This window comes from Zonotrichia albicollis, chromosome 15, assembly GCF_047830755.1.
Source record: "Zonotrichia albicollis isolate bZonAlb1 chromosome 15, bZonAlb1.hap1, whole genome shotgun sequence".
Classification (NCBI taxonomy): Eukaryota; Metazoa; Chordata; class Aves; order Passeriformes; family Passerellidae; genus Zonotrichia; species Zonotrichia albicollis.
In genome coordinates, this window is record NC_133833.1 from 4,513,390 (window position 1) to 4,533,708 (window position 20,319).

The window sequence follows — 20,319 nt, forward strand, 5'->3', positions numbered from 1 at the left end:
TCGAGAATACTCCTTGGTTTCTGAGAGCCTGTGTTTAACAGGGAAGAAGTCAGTGAGAGAAAGGGGAAGCAAGGGCGGCTCTAGAAACCCATAGGAATTTAAAATTTGATTTTGGATGAGGAAACATAAAAATTTCTACACGAAACATGCCAGATGAACTCATACACTTAAAGCCACATTCACCATTTTCTCAAGCCTTCCTCTATGTGAACAGATTTTTTTTTTTCATGGGCATCTTCTTTTGTGTGTATCATTTCCTCCAAAACCATTTGGGTGAGAAGTGAAAGCACAATGGCATGCAAGTAGAGCACACAGCATCCACACACATGCACAGCCACACATGGAGTGCACAGGCACTGTAGCAACAGAAATTAATAATTTTTGTCACAAACAATATTCACATTCTTCAAAATGAGGTGGTAGATAGGAAAAATTAAATATTATTTTTAGCAGTTAGGCTCACAGGGGGTTATTCACAGGCTGAGTGCTGGATTCTCAGGCTTGTTCAAGCAGTTGGGAATAAACCACAGCTCCAGAACTGAGGAGGAGAGGACAGCCATGCTTGTTAGCAATCACAGTCAAATATAACTCAACGTATTTTGGTTCTACAAAGTTATTTTGTAAGGCCATCATGTTACTAAACAGTCTTGCAGTGCAGTCTCACTTGTGTAGTGCAGGCACAGGAAATCACCACCTGCTTTAGCACAACTCCAGGAATTCCAGGGAGAGACCTGTGTCCTTTGGCACTTGTAGGATTGCATGTGCTTCTTTTTGCTTCTCTAAACTATTGCCCAGACCTGGCTTCATGTGTTTCTACCCTGTCTCTGTTCAGGCACCCATTCCCCAAGGTGTTCAACCAGTGCAACAGACAGGAGCTGGAGAAGTACCTGCACTCTGGTGGAGGGATGTGCCTCTCCAACATGCCAGACACCAAGAGGATGTATGGTGGAGGGAAATGTGGAAATGGCTACCTGGAGGAGGGAGAGGAGTGTGACTGTGGAGAGGTGGAGGTAAGAATTGTTCAGATCCAACCATTTGGGGTTTAGTGGGACACACTTTGTTTTTTATTATGTATTTTGCAAATGTAGTTTTGTGATCTGTAATCAGCTTTTCTTTGTGCAGGAGACAAAAGTATCTTCCCTGCGTGTTAATGTAAATCAAGGTTCTAAAATATTACATCTGACTTCACAGTGTGTGGTACAATCCACCCAGAACTCAGGGTTGGTGTGGTCCAGGGCTGGACAGAGGCGATTAAAACTTCATTTAAAAAGGAGATGAAAAGGTGATTTTAGGTCACAGAATCACACATTAATTTAGGTTGGAAAATACCTCCAAGATCATCAGGTCCAACCTGTGACCCATCATCGCCTTGTCAAAGGAACCACAGGACTGAGTGCCACATCCAGTCATTTCTTGAACACCTCCAGGAGCAGTGACTCCACCACCTCCCTGGGCAGCCCATCCCAATGCTTAGCAACCCTTCCAGTGAAAAAATTCCTCCAGATGTTGCAGTTTCATATATAAATTCAGTTTACCTATGGCTCCATTCCTGTTAAGGGTGGATCTTCTCTCAGCACTGCATCTCACTTCTACAAATCCATCCTTTGCTGGGAGCTGGAGCCAGCAGCCCAGACTCTCCAGATGTGATTAGCACAAGCAGCTGTATCCCATCAGAGGGAGGTTGTGCAGTGCTGGCTCTCAGTTCATGCTGGGTACCCTGAGATACCCTGGAAGGGAGGGTTTTACCTTGTGTGTGACCCACAGTGAGTGAGAGCACATCAGTGCTAGCTCAGACCTGCCCTGTGAGCTCTGCTGCCCCTCTCTGCCTTGCAGGACTGCAGGAATCCCTGCTGTGACCCCAGGACCTGCTCCCTGAAGCCTGGTGCTGAGTGTGCCCATGGCAGCTGCTGCCATCAGTGCAAGGTGAGGGCTCTGGGCTTTCCTGAGAGGAAAGGGAATAACAGGGGGGCAAGTGTGAGGCTGGAAACTGGAGGGGGAAGGGGAGAAAACACAGCCAAATATGGAGTTTAACTCCTCACCTGGTTTGGTTTGTCTTTAGGTGCAGCAGCCATGGGTGTAATCAAACTGGTGGGGTCCTTTCTTCTGGCTGATTAAATTGACTCCTCTGGTGTCTTAAGATGAGCTGTGAATGCTGCTGGAGTGGAGTCACACTGCCTCTCTTAAACACTGAGGGTTAAATCAGAGCTGATATTTCTCTCCATTGGCTCTAGAAGAAATCTAGACAGAGTTCTTGGAGCAAACTCCTCCAGGGATAAGGGATGCTGTGGTTGCTCTCAACCCTCTTTTCTGGGGTGCAGCTGAATCCCTTTAGCTCTGGTGTTTGCTGAAGAACTGCTGGCAAAGAGTATCATTTTAAATCTCAGCTTTCCTTATAATGACTGTTAAAATGTGGTTTTGGTTTTGGAGCCAAAGATCTCAAATTTGACAACAAATTAACTCAAAAACAAACATAGGGAAAACATTTCTCTTAAACTGATCGTTATGTTTGCATGTTGGCTGCATGCTCTTACTGACCTATCCTGAGCAAAATGGGGAAAACAATTTCCAGAAATCCACCTGGACTCACTTGGAACAAGCTCCCAGATGTGACTGTGAGTGCCCTTTGTTCTCCATGTGTGTGGTGGACAAGAGAAGAATGAACTGAGCAAACTCATAAGCAAGGGAGACATAAGTTATGCATCAGGAAAATGTCTCCAGCAGAAATGACAGAAACAAACTTCCCAACCAGGGAGGGTTTTGAGAACAGATTACACAAACATCTGTCAGAAATGGTTCAGGTAAATTGGATCCTACCCTAGGGTAGAGTGAGATGGATCAGTGTCCCCATGAGGTCTGGCAGCCTTACATTCTATGCATGATCTCATTGCTACCTGGGGAAAGGATGCAGTCATTAATTGTATTCTACACAGTTCCCCCAGCTAATGAAGTCCCAGAGGCACAAGTCACTACTGACCTCAAAAACCCTCAGACAGGGAGGACAAAGTGACACACACAGGGTTCTGCCTTATCCACAGACATGAAACCCCAGAGCAGCCAAGCAATAATTCTGGGTTTTCCCCACTGTCTCTTTGTAGCTGATGTCCCCAGGAACTCCCTGCAGGAAGAGCTCAGGACACTGTGACCTCCCAGAATTTTGCACTGGCGAGTCCCCGTTCTGCCCCCCCAACTCCTACCAGATGGATGGGGCTGCCTGTGATGGGGGAAAGGCTTACTGCTACAGTGGCATGTGCCTCACCTACAGGGACCAGTGTGTGCAGCTCTGGGGGCCTGGTAAGGACACTGCCTGCACCACATTGCCAAGTAATTCCACATTTCCACAGTATATTTCCAAGGTGTCTGGCACCTGCTGGCCTTTGAACCAGCAAATGCTCTGTTCCTGCTGCTCCTCACCCTGAGCAAGGCAGGAGCACCTTCCATACCTGCTGTCTGCAGCAGAGCCCGAGCAGCCTTTTCTCCTGCCTTACTCACATGGAGGAGGCAGCAAAAAATTTCCCGTGCTCCAACCATTCCAGAGAAAGGACAAGTGAGTGGTTGGCATGGGGTGGGATGAAGCAGCCACTTGAGTCTCTCCCATGCAGGAGCACAGCCAGCACCTGATGCCTGCTTTGAGAAGGTCAATGCTGCTGGAGATGTCTACGGGAACTGTGGGAAGGACATCTACGGGAATTACAGGAAGTGTGACATGAGGTACAAAGCACAGGGCAAGCCCAGGGTTGCTCAGTGGAGAGGATGTTTTTATATGTTACAAAATCATGGGCCAGGAGATAAAACTGATCCATGCATTGGTTCACTCCCTCCCTCTGCCTCCTGGGAAACCAGCTGCATCTCTGTGGGACTTGGAGCCTTTACAGCTGAAGCTTTCAGCTCACCATTTTCAAACATCTAGTTGGTGTTCTTCCAAAGCTACAGAAGAGGGGGGGTTTTTTTAATCCATAAGATAAATGTAGCTTTCTAACTGAGTCAAAATTTCTTAGTCTTAATTCTGATTTTGTTGAGGCTGGCCATCCTTGGGGACAACCCCCATCCATGGGCACCGTGGGGTGGTACCATCAATATCCATCAGATAATTCTTGGGGAGGTGCATGTTCTCATCACTGACATTTCTCTCCATTGGCTCTAAAAGAAATCTAGGCAGAGCTCTTGGAGCAAACCCTTCCTCCAGGGATTAGGCTGGATACTGTGTTTGCTCTGAACCTTCTTTTCCGGGGTGCAGCTGAATCCCTCGTTTAACAATGACTCAGCACTGCTGCTTTAATTTACAGTTAGAGCTCATGTCTGCAAACATTCTGCAAGCCAGGAATAACCACTTTAGCCTTTCCTTTGACATCAGAGACGCTAAATGTGGGAAGATCCAGTGCCAGAGCTCAGCTTTCAAGCCCCTGCAGCCCAATGCAGTGGCCATAGACACCACTGTGAACAGGCAGCGCTGTCGGGGCACCCACGTGTACACATCCGACAGTGAGGAGAAGGAGATGCTGGACCCCGGCCTGGTGTTGACAGGAACAAAGTGTGGGAGCCATCATGTAGGTACAGTCCTGCCTGGAGTGGCTTGGGGGAGGCTCAGAGTGTCACTTATCCACCCAGAATGTGCTTTGTGGTTGTCAAGCTATTAATTTTTTATGTCTAATGCTCTTCTAGGAGGTTTCTGTGTTTGTTAGAAAAATAATTCCTTAGAGGTTTTGGAGAAGGACACACACCAAAGGCTTTATGTCTCTGCCAGATGAAGTTCAGGGCCAGTGCTAAATCTGGGATTTGCTAATTGGTTGAAGTTGTCTTGCTTAAAAGATGAGACACAGTTGGAACCAAAGATGTGAGAGCTCCTTCAGGGACTTGCCACATGGGCCTGGCCAGGCTGTGGCCAGCTGAGCTCCCACTTCTCTCTGATTCCCTTGGACTGGGATTTAGTCCCCAGTTTGCTTGGGAACCAGGTTAATTCATTTCCTGATTTTCTGCCCAGGGAGATAATTAGTTGTATTTACAAGTCACAAGTCACAAGATAGCACATGGTAAATAATCCAGAGAGCTAACACTGAGGTTTTGGATGATTTCTGTGCAGGTTTGCTTTGAGGGGCGCTGCCAGAACATGTCCATCATCTTTGAATCTGAGAGCTGTAGCAAGAAGTGCCATGGGCATGGAGTAAGTGTCTTCTTTTTCATCTCCATTCCAGGCTGAAGCAGGATGGGCTTCCATTCTTCTGTGGCTGCTTGACCTCAGTTCTGATACCTTCCTTAGGTTTGCTCTAGACTTTGGCTTCTTGGCTCTCAATTTGAATATTTCTCTCCTGCTTGATGCATTTTCTGGTTCATGAAAGTCCCTTTGACATAGGATTTAAGGTGGTCTGTTGGAATTTTATGAATTGCAATAAATAAAAAAACAAGGAATAATCTTAAAGAAAAATAAATTGGGCCCAATTTAGATTGAATAAAAAGTATTACAAATACTAAAGAAAAAACATAGCAAAAAGTAACATTTAGGGTAGCTTATCCCAAATTGCTTCCACTCCCTGAAGAAAAGAGTTTCCAGGCACTCAGCTCTCACTGGAGTGTCTCCTGTAGTGTTTAATTCAGCAAGGGCTTAGTTTGTTTTCACTTGCAGGTTTCTTAGTAGCTTCCACTAGAATCTCTGAATCTCCCCACTCCAGGTGTGCAACAACAACAAGAACTGCCACTGTGACCAGGGCTGGGCCCCCCCGTTCTGCAACAAGGAGGGGACAGGAGGCAGCTTGGACAGTGGTCCCCCTCTGCCTGAAGGTGAGAGGGACCAGCCCTGCTATGGGGCCACTTCAGGAGGAGTTGAGCTGGTTGGGAGCAGAGAGTTTTCCATTTAACAAACTCCATTTTCTTGTCCACAGGCCCTTCAGCAGTTGTGATAACTCTGGCAATCCTGGCTCCCATTCTCCTTCTCACAGGAATCTTTTTATTCTATTATCTGAAATGCTGGAGTAAATTTACCATCTGTTCTCTAAAGAAGACGCCTCAGTTCAGGTAAGCTGTCAGTGCTGTGCCTTGTCTCCTTGTCCCCCCTCCTGCCAGGACAGAATTGCAAATGCTGTGAGGAATGTCACTAAATTGATTTATTGGTATAGTCACTATTGGCTTCTCATTTTTTCACTTCAGTGAAGATAAAATAGTAAATACAGGAAAACAAAGGAAAAAACATATCAAGACATTAACACCCTTCCTTCTTTTTCTTTCTCTCTGTCAGTGACACCTCTGGAACTGGACATGCCAACCCTGCCTTCAAGCTGAGAACCCCTCAGCAGCAGAGGAAGGTAGGGCAGGGTCCTTCCACCTGCAGGGCAGAGATGCAGCTGCCCCAAGGTGTGGGATGGGGTTTCCCTGGAATTAGGGAGTGATTTTATCAAAGGATGGGAAAAGGAGACAGACATCACCCCTGGCTGAAAGTCAGTGGTAGCTGTGCAGCACCTGCTCCTGGTGATTTCCTCAAAGGCAGGAGCTGGGATTTGACCAGGCTTGTGTGGCTGCTTGTCTCTCCTGCTGGATCCTCTGTTGTCACATCCCCCATCTCAGAACTGGAGAAATGGCAAACCCTGGGTTTATTTGCAAGTGTCACACTGATGCCTGGGTTACTCTGTTCTCTTGATTTCCATTTCTGCCTCATGATCCCAAGTTATCCCAGTCCATCTAACCAACACCTACCAGACACACACACACACTCACAAATACTGGTTTTACATACACAACACATCCTGGTGTTACACACACACAAACACACACATACTGGTGTTGCACACACACACATATACTGGTGTTTCATAGACACATTCTGGTGTTGCAGGCAATATTTTCTACTCTGTGGCTCACAGATCTCACGTAGATCCTCAGAAGTGTCACAGCAAGTACAAAGGGTGGTTTGAAGTGGAAATACATGAGGATTTGTGGTTTTTCTGCACAGGTGATTGGCTTCCCTGAAATCCCACCCAAGCCTCCTTCTCAGCAAGCTCTGGGGCTCCAGATGAGCAGGCAGCAGACACCCCCCTTCCCTGGCAGCCCGAGCTGCAGTGGAGGGCAGCCCATGAGACCAGAGCTTCCCAAGGACATTCCCCGCAGGACACCCCCAAGCAGGCCGGCTCCTCCTGCTCCCAAACCCCCAACCTCTCAGGTATGGACTCGTGCTGCTGCCCTGTAGGTGCTGTTTGATGGCAGGCTTGTTCTGGTGAGGCCTCTCACCCTGGGGGAGCTGTTAGTCTTGACCCAAACTGACCCCATCTTATGTGAGCTTCCTGTCCATGAGGTCATTTTGAAGATTAAAAGGGAATATTTATTTCTTTTGCTGGCAGCTCTGTTCTAAACTTACTACGGACCCCACATTCTTATTGGAAAGATGGTAAATCACTCAGACTGACTTCACCCATTTTGCAAAATAATATTATTATATTGGGGCCCTCAAAGAAGCAAAAGTAGCAAGAGGCTGGTTCCCAGGCAGTCTCTCTCTGAAGGACATAGAAGAAAACAAACCCTATGGAGAAAAATCTTAGGGAATGGGGTTTGTTTCTAGTGCATTGTTCCTGTGAACAGCCGGCACTTCAGCAGGAAAGAAAACTAAAACAAAAGCAGGAAGCTGAGTGCTGTCAAGTAAGGAATAGGTATCCTTCCCAGCTGCTTGTTGACAAGTTCCCCCTGATCTCCTTTGTGTTCCCTCCCAACACATCCAGTCTCTTTATCTCAATCAGCCTTATGGGATGGAACACTTTTCATAGGATTCCCACAAGAAACCTTGGTGTTTCTGGGTTAGTGGAGAGCCACGAGTTGGGGAAGACAAAGGGGAAATAATTAATGTCACTTTTTGCTAGTTGCATTGGCCTTCCTGGATGTTTGCAGCATCTGCCAGATTTGCTCTCTTGCTATTCCTATAGGAGCTCTTCAGACCGGGCAGTCAGTGGAATTTAGTCTTCCTTGTCCTTTCTGGAGTCACAGGGCAAGATCCTTGGAGAGCAATAGATCCCCAAGCCATCAAGCATTGCATTTATGCATAGTCTGAGGAGACTGCAGGGGTTTTGGGTGCCCTCCAAGTCATGAGTGCAGCTGTGTTTGTTAAATCAACACCTGTAAGGCAGCAGCTTAGCACAGACCCTGAGCAACAACAGGCAATTGGCTCTTGTGGGGGTGACTTCTACCCCTGGGACATGCTTTCCACTGAAATTCATTAGATGAATGGAAAATATAATGCTCTGAGCATCCTATTAGGGACAGCTGTGTGCACAAACAAATAATAACTGCTTGTGGGTGTGTGTGTTTGTATGGGTACAAGAATATACACATATATAGTGTTTACAGGCATTGTATGGGCAAACAAACACTGAGTGTCTGTGTGTGGAACTTGCTTTCAGCCATGAAGTGCATCAGTTATGTGGCTAATTAAAAAGGCTCTGGAACACAGGTTACTTATTACTGCCAAAACTTAAGGCTTAATTTTGAAATGACATTTTTCTTCTGCAGGATATTTCAAGGCCGCGGCCACCCCAGAGAGCTCTGCCAGCAAACCCCATCCCATCCCGGTCCAGAGGCTGGCAGGGGAGCAGCCCTGCTGTGCCACTGCCCCCTGGGCACAGCAGAGCCCCTGGGCACCTCCAGCCTGTGGCACAGGTAGGCACGGGGAGGGCTGGTGGGAAATCCTGGAATTCACCCCTGGGGAATAAAAACACTGAAGGAAATATCAGCAGAACACCTCAGTGCACAGCCCAGGGGGGTGGACAGAGGGGCTGTGGGTTGGTCACATTTATTGCAGGGGTGTCTGGTTTTGCCTGTTTCATATTAAGAATTTAGGGAGTTGAGCAAAACTGAATTCATTCCTCCACAGCCCTGAACCCTTCCTCAGGCAAAGCATTTGTGTGAGTGGGGCAGAGCAATGGGGTCAAGGGCTGTGGGACTCAGAAGTGTTATTGAAAAGCAGCAAAACATGAGGATTCACACAAGACTTGAAGATCCCAGTAAAGAACAAAAATTCTTTCCAGCCTCTCTAGCTGTGGCTAAGGAGATGCTTTCCCTGCAGGAAGTGTTTCACAAAAATCATTCTGAATACAGGACTTCATAAGGGACTTCTAGGCACTGAGTTCAGTGCTCTGCAAACACAAAACATCTCCACTTCACACAGCACAGTTATGTGTCTCCAGCTTGCAATATACTGGAGGCCAGCTGTGGAAAATGGAGAAAACTGCAGGAACCTCCTTGTGGGAGATGCATTCCCATGTGATGCACTGGGTTGTGAATCCATCGTTCACACAGCTCCAGGAGAGGGTGAGGATGGTGCTTGTTCTTCCATCAGTGCTCAATCCTCTTCTTTCCCCCTTTTTCCATCTCACCCAGGGTGCTGGTGCCTGGAGAGCTGGAGCAGTGAACAGCCTGCACGTGGGACAGCCAGGCCCCCGTGGGCATTCCTGACGCAGCCTGTGCCTGGCCTTCCATCACCAAAAACACTCTCACTCCTTCACTGCCACAGACAGTGCCTCAGCTCCCCTCCTCCTGCCCCAGCCCCGCTCCCCCTGTGACTCACCAGGCATGGCAGGGGTGCCCCAGGTACACGCCAGGCTCAGCTGGGCCCTCTCTGCCTTTTCCATTAGGGATGGCTTGTTTGTATGGTATTTAAATATTGTTGTGCAATATCCACTGCAGGGATGGGGCTTGATGGGGGTTTCCACGTGTTTTTAATCAGTTATTTAAGTATTACCAGGGAGAACAAGCTGTGAGTGCAGGTGCTGGCCTTGATGGGCTTTCATGTGGGCCCTGTTGGCTTCCTCAGCCCCCCCAGGCAGCTGCAGGAGCATATTGGTGCTATACAGAACCCACTGCCTCTGGGGAGAGCAGCTGGTGGTAACATTCTTCAGTTTATTCTCTGTTTACAGGGGGTGGCAAGTGGGGCCCCAACAGGGAGCCAACTGTGGAGCTGTAATTTGTGGGGCCACTGTGGATTTTGGTCAGCTTCTGCAGAGGGGATTATTTTTATTTCATGATTTTCCCCATGTAACCCTCCTCAGCAGGAACACTGCAACCACTCGCTTGTCGTGCCCTGGTGCTGTAGATCCCCAAAGCAGCCCCAGCAGGGCCCGTGAGCTCCATCCAGGTCATTAGGACACACTGAAGGTACGACAGGGCCCCTCTGGCCCAGGTGCAGAGCAGGAGGCAGTGCTGAGGCCCCTGTGCAGCGTGCGGTACCGGCAGCAGATGTTTCTGCACTGAGCTGTAACTCAGCATGGGCTCTCTGCTCCCCAAACCACTGAGAAACCTACCTGGAAAATGCCCAGGTGGTGAAGCAGCTGAACTATTAACACAACACATGGTGCTTTTGTAGGGCAGCTCTCTTACTCCAGGCTTTTCCTCCAGGCCATGGACGGAGAGAGCTGTCTGTGTGCACTTTAAGCAGCTGATGGTTCTGACCCTGAGGACCCTCCCTTATGAATTTAGTTTTTTTCTTCTCATAATAGTTTGGCTTTTGTATGTGTTTTTTGGATTTTTTTTTCCCTCAGGATTTTAAAGTAAGACCTTCTGTTGTGCCAGATTTTTTTTTGCTTGAAATTATTTCCTAGGAGAACACAGGGAAATCTGGAGTTGCAGTTACAGCAGCCCTCTTGTGTCTGATTTATTATGGACAAATCCTCAAAGAGCATGACTGCTGCTCCACATGTGAGAAACTGCATTATTGACATAAAGAAAGTGAGTCTTGTTTGCTGGTTCTCATTCCCTAAGAGCTACTCATTAAAGAAATCCCAGATAAACCCCAAGAACTCATTAAATTTGTAGTTATATGTAGTAGTGTATGTATAGGATGACTTAAGTCACATTAGTTTTCACAACTTTACTACCTCTTTCTCCACAAGGAAACAGTTCACATGGTGTGTCTTGAAATTCTCACAGATTATTCCTCATCTTACCAATTTTAGACCTTTTCTTACCTTCTGTGTGCCTGGAAAACAAACAAATCTAAAAAACCTCCTTCTGGAATAAGAGAGGGCAAGTAAGTAAAAGACAACAGCTCTCTAATCTTTGTCTTTTTCAATAATTGGGGTATATGATATTACATATAAAAATGTGTATTCAAACAACCCCCAAACTTGTTTCTTGGTATGTAATGGCAGGTTTGGCTGCTCACAGTGCAGCAGGACTGTACAAACTCTGTAACTGTTGATTCAACCACAAGAACTTGATCTCACAGCTGAGCCCTCACTGAGGGCAGCAGCACTCCTGTTCCAACCCCTGATCTTCAGCAAATGGCCACTAAAAATCACAAAAAATATTTTCACTGCTTTTCATGTGAAAGGTTTCAAAAAATGCCCCCACACACAATGCTCAGAGAACAACTGGACGTGCCCAAACTCTGATAGAAAACTTTATTGCTGGAATATCACAAAAATCTCCAAAAGGTAGTTTTAAGTCCTATTAAATTTTCAGATGTGTGCAAACTGAGTGATTGAGACCAAGGGAACTGCAGGAGGAGTAAAAGATGTTAAACCTGATTTTTTGAAAGATAATATTACTTGGGAGAACTTATAACAAATACATCTCACTTTCTCCTATGTCCTCATGTTAATGGTTTACAACAATGCTCTCTATGCATCTATGCAAATACTTGAAGAATGCAATTCATTGTGCCTTTTGCCTAGTTTTAATAAAATTTGTTGGTTGTCAGTAACAAATACTCTTTCACTGTCTATTATTTCATTACCTCAGTTCAAATCTTCATTTTCTACATGGCATTTCTCCAGGGATGGCAGGATTGCTTTAATGAAATGCACTTCTGGAGTGAAGAAAGATGAGTCCCATTTACAGCCATTTTCTGAAATAAAATGCACCAAGCATCCAAGCATCACACTGATTAGGATGCCAAAACCAAAGATGGAGTGAGTGACTTGGATTATTTTCTGCCACCAAAGGAGGTCGCTGCAGTCTTACTCTGCTCCAGATGCTCTTTCTGTTGTTCTCAGCTGTCCCTCAGCCTCTTTATCCTTTAGGGCTAGTAACATGAAATAATGAAAAACTTTCAGATCCACCTGCAACTTTTTTTTTTTTTTATTTTGAAAAAACCCCTTTATTTCCCTTTCCACATTCCAAAAAGATAGCACTGAAATGTTATTAAAATAGGAGATTGGATCATCCTCTCTCCCAAAGCCCCACAATATATTTACTCAGTGATGCTTACACCCAGGTATATTCAAGTGAGCATCTCAGAGGACAGCAGGACACCTCATGGGGCTCAAAGAATTTGGGGGGTTTTCCAAGATCAAGATATTTCCTGAGGAAAAAAATACTTTGTATTTACAGCCACTTGGTCTTTCAGACTGAAAAAAATTGTCACAAGAAGTGTTGGAGACAGTGGTAGAGTTTCTCTTGACGTGGGGTTTACTCTACCAGAGCTGCCCAGCCTGATCAGGGATTGCCCGTCCTCAGGTGGGGCCTGGGTCAGTCCCAGCAACTTCACCAAGGCCTGGACACCAGAGCTGCTCTGGGAAAAAAAAACCCAAAAAAACTCAAACAAACAAAACTCCCATTAAAAAAAAAAGTAACACTGCTTCAGGGAAACTCCTGCACCTCGCAAAAAAACCAAAAGCTGAAAAACATCTCTCTGCAAAAACACTTCATGGCTTGAGTGTCCCTGAGCCTGAGTGAGCAGCTTTTGCAAAATTCACCGTGTTTTGCCCATATTCACCAATATTCTCGTCCCCCTGTTTGCAGAGCAGGTGATTAAACATGGATGAGCAGAGTCTGAGCAGCACTGGTCAGTCCTTGTCTCTCACCTCCTCTCCAGACGCTGGTGTGGATTTTAGAGTTCATGCAAGTGCCTAGAAAGGAAACAAAAAAAGACAAAAAGCACTAATCAATGATCCATCAAGGCCAGGAAACAAAGACATCAATGGCCACCCGGGGGAAGGAGAGAAGGGTAAACATCAGCCCTGCCAAGAATAAGAGAGGGAAGGGGCCTCAGAGAGGAGCTTTGTTACAGCACTATCATATTTCCAGAGGATTTTTGTTTCCAGTGGCTGCATGTATTAGGGCCCAGAGAGGATTAAACACTCCCCTTGTTGCCACACCATGACAGAGATCCTGTCCAAAAGCCTGGAGAAAGATTTGACTTTGGAAAAGACATTGTTTATTTTATTTTCTGCTTTTCCTTTTTGAATTTTTCCCCTGGCATCTGGAATATTGACATCACTCGACCTCCAGTCCCCTGCATGTAACCCCCTAAGTGTAGAGCATGAATACTTTGGGTTTGTCCTCTGGGGCAATGCTGGAGTTGTCCACCTCTATCAGGATGTTCTTGTCATCTCTGGTGACCGGCGCTGGCTCTTCGTTCTGAAGGACTTGGGGTAAATTCCCAAAACTGACGTCCATGTCTTTGAAAGCATGGAGTAAAAACACCCCCAAAATGATGGTGAGGAAGCCACAGACTGTCCCAATGATGTCAACCACAGTCATGGTGACCCACTCCTTAAAGAGGATGATGGAAGTGGTGATGACGATGGTGGTGAACAGCACGTAGTAGATGGGGAACACCAGAGAGGTGTTGAAAATGTCCAGAGACTTGTTGAGGTAGTTGATCTGCGTGGTGATGGATGCCACCAGAGTGATGACCAGGATCCAGGTCAGTGGGTTCTGCAGCACAGGCTGGCCAGCAAAGAAGCCTTTGATGGCAATTCCCAAGCCCTTGACGGAGGACACGGAGAAGGCACCGATAACGGAGCAGATGGCGAGGTAGATGAGGATGTTGCTCTGGCCATAACGGGGGGCGAGGTAGAAGATCAGGAGGAAGCAGAGAGCCAGGAGGATTGCAGCATAAGCCAGAAAACCTGCAGGAGGGAGAGAAGAACTCAAAACTCCAGCAGAGGGCATGGGGAGAGGTTTGCACTGCCCGGCCCCGAGAGGGAAAGCGCGGCTGGCTGCGTACCCGGCTCCTTCAGCTTGGAAGTCATTTCCTCCAGAGTGGTGACCTCCTCGTCCTCTGGGGCGTGTATGACCATCACAGTGCTGCCCACCAGGCTCAGCAGGCAGCCCAGCTTTCCCAGCAGGTTGAGCTGTTCTCCAAGCAAATATGAGGACAGGATGGCACTGCATGGGACAGAAAAACATCAGCCAGACAGAAAAACATCAGCCGGACAGAAAAACATCAGCCGGTGCTCTGCACTCCTTCAAAGAAGGAGCAGCAGCTCCAGGAAAGTTAAGAATGCTTCCATATGATACAAGGACACAATTCTGGTGTAAATTAGTTGGATTCCAGTGGGTTAATGCACAATCACAGCTGAACCTGCAGAGGTGCAGGTGTGACCTGTGGATCACAGCTCTTGTGTCAGCAAGGTGCAAAAATGCTGAATGTTTTAGTACGTCCTCAGAAATATTTGTTCAGGGTTGGCAGAATTATTCAGGAGCTGCTGAGCATTATGAAGCTTTTAGTGCTCAAGAAAATTACTTCAAGGGCCAGTGTAACAGAGAAAAAACCTGAACCTAATAATAAACAAGCTATGTTAATTTTAACTAAATCATGAGAACCATTAGAAAGAGAAACTCTAAAAGTACTGGAGCTACAGATATATTTGCAAAAATATCTAATTGTTGTCCAAAAGAAATCTGGGGCAAGACACCAGAGCAGTCCTAATTCTCAGTTTGCTTATGCATTTCACAATACAGTCTTTCTATAAAACCTTAAGTAGCTTAATGTATTTTGGTGGAACTTCCTATTTAAAAATAAGGAAATTGAATAGGGTTTCAGCCCTTTTGGGAACAGCCAGAAATATAAAACCCTATAACATAAGAGGACCCTAAAAGATTATAAAATGAAAGGTAGGTGAAAGGCAGTTTGAAAACAAGGCTGGTATTTTTGACCCCTTTAAATGTTTAGTACTCTTGATTGCAAAAACAAAACAAAATCAAAACAAACAAACAGTAAAACCCCACCAATCCTGAGTGGTTAAAGAGCTGGAGTAAGGAATGAAGTAATGAAGATATTTGCAATAATTTAACCTGCAGTGTATGTTGTTGCTCTACACATCCAGCATTTCCAGAAGAGCAAGATGCTTAATTCAGTGGTTCCCAAGTGATCCCTCCAAAAGGACAACAACTGTTAAAGTGTTTTTTAGAAAACACTAAGACTTTTTTTACTTTGGGCAAAATAAATCATATTAGCATCCCTTCAAGTCTATTTTTACAAGTCAAACAGGCAAACAAGGAAAAAAAAGGCAAATTTCAATTTATAGACACAAAAATCACCTTATGAGCACGCTCAGAGCCCCCAGAGGTGTGACAATAGTTGCAGGAGCAAAGGCATAGGCAGCAAAGTTGGCAGCTTCCCCTCCACCCACTAAACAAACAAGAAAAATAAATACCAGTGAGTTACAGAGCACTTTCTGCATTTTCCCTTGGGGGTTTGCAAACCAGCAAGCTGTCACTTGGAGAGTGGGTTTGATGCTGGGGGCTTCATGCTGCTGCTAAACGGGGGCAGGCAGTGGGTGAAAATCTATTTCAAATTAACAGAGGCACCCCTGGGGAAGGGAACCCCTCCATTGGAAGGGCTGGGGTTGCCAGGGCTTGGCCAGGTCAGGGCTCAGGAATCCCCCAGCCCAGCCAGGCTGTGTGGGGGTACAAGGGAGGGGTGGTAAGGACAGCTCCACACCTGTCCTTGGGGCTGTGGTGTCCCCTCTGGCTGTCCCTGTCCCTGAGCAGCGAGGGCAGAGCCAGGTGGGGGCACCTTGAGCTGCAGCTGCCAAGGTGAGAGGCAGAAAAGAGGGCTCTGAAACAGCCTCTTGTAAAATCTGCTGCTCTCCCTGCAGCTTCGAGTCCAATTTTAGGAGGTACTGTAAAGCTTTGAGTCCAATTTTAGGAGATACAAGCAGGAAATAAAGATTTTAAGGGAAAACAAGTTTGTTTTTTTTTTTTAAGGAAGGAGGTGCTAGCAACACCTCTTTGTTATCTCCCTGTGCTGCAGCAGGAAACTCCAGCACCCTGCTCCCCCAGGCACTCAGGGGAGGCTGTTTGCCCTGTGCCTGGTACACAGGCAGACCTGCCAGCTGCCCTATTAAAACCTGGCTTTCCATGCTTTTGATCAGGTAAAACTGAGCTAGCAGGTCCTGCCAGTCCTGCAGGAGGATGGAAAGGGAGATCCTGCAGGGATCACTGCCTCTCCTCTGCCTGAGGAACCTCTGCTGAGGATGGGGGAACTCGGCAGAAAACAGGCTTTAAACACCATACTCTGTTTGTTCCACGCCTCCTTCACAGGGACAGAGCCTGGAAAAGCTGCAAACCCAGGGAAACAGCTCAAACTTACTGGTTAACAAGCCAGCCCACCAGAGCCAGTCCTTTAGGTAGCCATGGCCTCCATCTCCTGGGGAACAAAAGCACATGCAGGAGTTAACAACCACATTCTTCAGAGTAAGAGATGAGAATGTCCCTTTGGAGAGGGATAAATTGCAAGGGGAAGAATGAACTGGAGCTAATTGGAGCTAATCCAATTCTGGTCCTAACCCACAGGCTGTTGGACATAAGGAGTTTGAGCCTGCTGACATGGTGACTCTGGTTTTGCTGGGTCAGGAAAGCTCACGGTTTTGCTAAATCTGACCCAACTGGAGCTTGTCGGTACCAGCAGTGTTTGACCTGCCTTGGAGAAAAGTGATGTGCTCACATAGCAGGGGTGACACACTGGGACTGAGAGATTACAGGGCAAGGGACAATGGAGAGTTGAACAGGAAGATTTTAGGACACAGGGAAAAATCTTTTGCTAGAGTTCAGCCTCTTCTGGTTCCTCAACCACTCCATAAATGATGAAGTTCAAATGTTATGCTCTCGTATTCCTCAGAAATTGCTGGTTTATTTGTTTTAGGGTCTTTTTGCTTGGTTGGGGTTTTTCCCAAGAACTCTTTCTGTCAGCTGCAATTTTCTGTCATTAATCTCCAATTCCTCTCAGAACGTTAAACATTCTGAAAAATGAGGAGGGGTTTGCTCTTGTTTTACTCGCTTGGCTCTGCTGTGGGAAGAGTTCATGGAGGGAAGGAGGAGAGAGACATTCACAGTTGAAGCAATACTGATATTTCATTGTGCAAGTATAATGTCAAAAAGCAAACCCATCTGTGTTCAGAAGCTGTGTGTTCAGCCCAGTGACAGAGGATGGACATGGACCTGAGACTGCCTGGTGGTTCAGCTGCTGTTGGCTGCTTTGCTGGCTGTCTCTGGACAGTCACTTCATCATTCCATGCCTCTGTTGTCCCCATATGGGCACAAAGTACAATGGGGATGGTGATATTTATTTAATCTGAAAGATTATTTAAGAACTGTTCCCAGGCCAGAACAGGGAAGCAGCAGTAATTTAATTATCATTGCTCTGTTTTGCAGTTATGCAAGTAGGTCAGCTGCCAGGTAGGACTTACCCTGCTGCTGGAGCATGTTTGCAATGCTGATGGGATGTGCCCAATTCCACAGTGCAGTTCTGCTCTAGGCAGTGCTGCTCCACCATACATATGTGTGTGTGTGTACACATAAACATTCGCCTTGCCCTGAGAGCCTGGTGCTAGAGGAAAGTTATCTGCAACTTGTTGTGCAACAGAGCTCCAAAGGATCCCTCCTGCAACCACAGAGTTCCCACAGAGCCTGTCTGTCCTGCATTCACACACTCTTGCAATCCAAGCAACCCAAGCACGCGGAGCTGCCTCTGAGTCTCGGTGCCAAAGCTGCCTTTGGTGCTTCACTGAGAGCAAGAGTGGGGTTGGGGCTGTGCTGCTCTGCTCTGGGCTGGGGCACAGCTGTGAGCTGCAGCTTTGTGCTAAGGGATCCTTATCAGAGAGCTTTTGGCACTCTGCTTGCTCCTGGCCTGAGCGATGGGCACCCACTGCTCTGCCATGGGGACACCTCTGATCTCACAGGACTGTCCCTTGCTGTTTGTGGTGCCAGGCAGAAGAACACTGCTTTTAGTCAAGCTCCTCCAGTGCAGGGCTCTGTAAATTAGCTCCTTTCCAATACACAGACTGTAAATTAACTCCTTTCCAATACCAAGGCTGTAAATTAGCTCCTCAGCTCCCACATAGCACTGCTGTCTGGCTCTCACACACAAGGATGCCTCCACAAAAGCTCCTATTTACATTGCTGATGGAAGACTGACTGTACCCAGAGGTGTCCCCTTGCCTCAGGAGTGCTGAAATTTGGATTGTGTGTGTATTCCTAGGAACAGGTGGTCCCTCCTGCCCCCATGGAAGCCTTACCTGCCCTGGTGCCTCCCTTCTCCACCAGCCTTAGCAGCCCCTTTTTCTTGAGGATGACGCTGCTCCCGATGAGGAAGCTGGAGAAGACAGCCAAGCCCAGGCCAATGTAGAATCCATAATTGTTTTCCAGCCGAGTTATCCAGGAGCTGTCTGAAGTGCCATTGTCCTGGATGGAGTCAGCTGGGACAGCACTGCTGATCACTTGGCACACAGCCCGGTGGGAAAGGCACGAAAGGGTGATCAGAGACCCTTGGAGATAAAACAGCAAATTACTGACATGACTGTCAACAGTGTCCCTCCTCCCCTAGGCTCATCCAGGTGTCCCCCTGCACAGCCACCCATGCTGTCACCCTAACAACACCCAAAGCTCAGGACACCTCTTTACTCACACGTGGAAATGAAATGGCAGGGTGTTGTCTGACAGATTTATGGCCCGCAGTTCAAGCTTCTCTTTGACATTGCATGAGTCTACAAGGACCTCTAAAAATAATTCGAATTTCCAAATATATAAGCCAGAGTCTCTCCACCAAATTCCAATGTTATAGAGTTAAACTAGGCCTTATCCACTCTTAACGTTGTTGATCCAAAGACTTTGGTGCTTTCCAGCCAACTAATCCTCACACCGGCCAGCTCATCTGCAGTTGTAACTTTGGGTTTGATGTGGAGAGATGCCAACACTGTAAATGTGCCTCTGTTTCTACTCTGTGTGCTGAGCTGTGTCATAAGACAACATCAGATTCATCTTGTACAATTCATTTCCTCTACTGTTCAATGGTTTTATTCTACTTATTTGCAGGTTCCCTGAGAGCTCGTAAAGCAAACCCAGTCCTGCCAGTGTGGAAGGATGAGAGCAGGCAGTGTTCTGCTGCCAACACCAAAAGCACTGCAGCCCTGTGGCTCTGGCCAAGGTGTGCTGGTGTGTGGGGGTGGGAAATTGCTGAGTTTCTTCTTCCCCTGACACTCCTACCACACCCAGCACATCTTTCTATCGCAATCTTTACTCCAAGTGTAGTAAAGACGGTGTGACTGTGACCATGAGCAACAGAACAGCCAGGTGGAGTACAGAAGTCTCTTTGTAGTAAAAGACTTTTTTTTTCCCCCTGAACTCACATAGGAATTATAGAGCAAGTATTTGTGTCTCTGCAGGCAGGAGTGTGGAATGGCTAAACTGCTCCCAGCAGTGTCAGGAGCCTGGGCATGGGCCCCACATTTTTCCTGAACCAGGAGCCTGGCTTAGATCTTAAGTAGCTGCAATCCCTGGCCTCGGCACACACAGCTGAGGTTTTAGATCTGAACTGGCTATAAACGTTTTTCTAAAGGAAAAAATAGCAGTGACTTTCTAGATGAGTTTCCAAGGGTTCCCTAATAATACTTTTTTTCCTACTAGGAAAAACACTTTTTATCGCGGAAATATTTCCTGGGGAATAAGGGGGGAACTTGCCTCCTGGGCTGGGTGAAAATCTCCACAAGGTACAAGCATAAGGCAGCGGGATGAGGGGTGATTACCGACTGGATTAAGTAATCCTTAAAGGAAAAAAACCCCAACTCCTGCCTTCTCCGTGCACTCTAGAGCTGGCAGAGCGTGGTGCCGGCTGCTCGAGTTTCCCCATTCCTACACAGAAGTAAAAAAAAAAAAAAAAAAAAAAAAGAAAAAAAAAAAAAGAAAAGAAAGAGAAGAAAGCGAAGAAAGGAAGAAAGAACCCCCCAAAGCAGAGCAGTGACAGAGGACAGCCCCAAAGCCGGAGGGATGAACGAGGCCGAGCGGTGCGGCGTGCTCGGAGCCGAAACGGCCGCGCTGTCCCGGAGCCGGACCCAGCCCGGTCCTGCCCTGACCCGGTCCTGGCCCGGTCCCGGCGCTCTGAGCAGGGCCGAGCCGGGCCGGTCCCGCTGCCCCGGGGCTGCACCCACCGTTGCTGCAGCTGCTGTTGGTCTCCAGCGGCTCCATTGCCTTCGATCTCCGGCCGCTCAGCGCATCCCGGGCCGAGGGCAGGGCCGGGCACACCTGAGCCCGCCCCGCTCCTCCCCCGGCCCGCCCGGCACGGCGCGGCACGGCCCGGCCCGGCCCCTCGCTGCGCTGGGAGCGCACACAGTGCCCTGGGGAACCTTG

The 20,319-nt window shown here is 47.3% G+C and overlaps 2 protein-coding genes across 6 annotated transcripts in view; one reads left to right on the top strand and one right to left on the bottom strand.

Annotated features, from left to right (window-relative positions):
- The window catches only part of ADAM19 (ADAM metallopeptidase domain 19), a 31,619-nt gene extending 20,401 nt beyond the window's left edge, over nt 1-11,218 (top strand). For 2 of the 3 annotated variants that reach the window (XM_074552043.1, XM_074552040.1), the window contains exons 12-23: nt 833-1,010; nt 1,834-1,923; nt 3,096-3,291; nt 3,600-3,708; nt 4,352-4,544; nt 5,078-5,158; nt 5,664-5,772; nt 5,874-6,006; nt 6,227-6,293; nt 6,938-7,144; nt 8,482-8,628; nt 9,349-11,218. In XM_074552043.1, coding sequence (XP_074408144.1) covers nt 833-1,010; nt 1,834-1,923; nt 3,096-3,291; nt 3,600-3,708; nt 4,352-4,544; nt 5,078-5,158; nt 5,664-5,772; nt 5,874-6,006; nt 6,227-6,293; nt 6,938-7,144; nt 8,482-8,628; nt 9,349-9,423 — 1,585 coding nt within the window. In that variant the 3' untranslated portion in view covers nt 9,424-11,218. Of the gene's footprint in view, nt 1-832; nt 1,011-1,833; nt 1,924-3,095; nt 3,292-3,599; nt 3,709-4,351; nt 4,545-5,077; nt 5,159-5,663; nt 5,773-5,873; nt 6,007-6,226; nt 6,294-6,937; nt 7,145-8,481; nt 8,629-9,344 lie in introns of all 3 variants that reach the window. The other variant, XM_074552041.1, reaches the window with a different exon arrangement.
- A 134-nt stretch (nt 11,219-11,352) lies between these two features.
- On the bottom strand, nt 11,353-20,248 carry NIPAL4 (NIPA like domain containing 4). 3 transcript variants are annotated; one of them, XM_074552045.1, is made up of 8 exons: nt 20,121-20,248; nt 18,213-18,461; nt 16,289-16,345; nt 15,235-15,325; nt 13,919-14,079; nt 13,237-13,820; nt 12,771-12,815; nt 11,353-11,812 (listed from the first exon to the last, which is right to left on the bottom strand). In XM_074552045.1, exons 1-7 carry the CDS (start codon nt 20,155-20,157, stop codon nt 12,804-12,806), a joined length of 1,191 nt encoding a protein of 396 aa, XP_074408146.1. In that variant the 5' UTR covers nt 20,158-20,248; the 3' UTR covers nt 11,353-11,812; nt 12,771-12,803. The 3 variants fall into 3 exon arrangements, with proteins under 3 accessions (XP_074408146.1, XP_074408147.1, XP_074408145.1); XM_074552046.1 differs by lacking the exon at nt 11,353-11,812 and adding an exon at nt 11,822-11,989; XM_074552044.1 differs by lacking the exons at nt 11,353-11,812; nt 12,771-12,815 and having other exon boundaries at nt 12,825-13,820.
- Between the last annotated feature and the right edge of the window lie 71 nt (nt 20,249-20,319).

Coding starts and splice junctions, on each gene's coding strand:
- NIPAL4 (XM_074552044.1), bottom strand. CDS start 20,157: ATGGAGCCGCTGGAGACCAACAGCAGCTGCAGCAACG. Junction 14,080..15,234: donor GCTCTGAGCGTGCTCATAAG/GTGATTTTTGTG, acceptor TGTCCCATGCAG/TGCCATCCTGTCCTCATATT. Junction 13,821..13,918: donor TTCCAAGCTGAAGGAGCCGG/GTACGCAGCCAG, acceptor TCCCTCCTGCAG/GTTTTCTGGCTTATGCTGCA.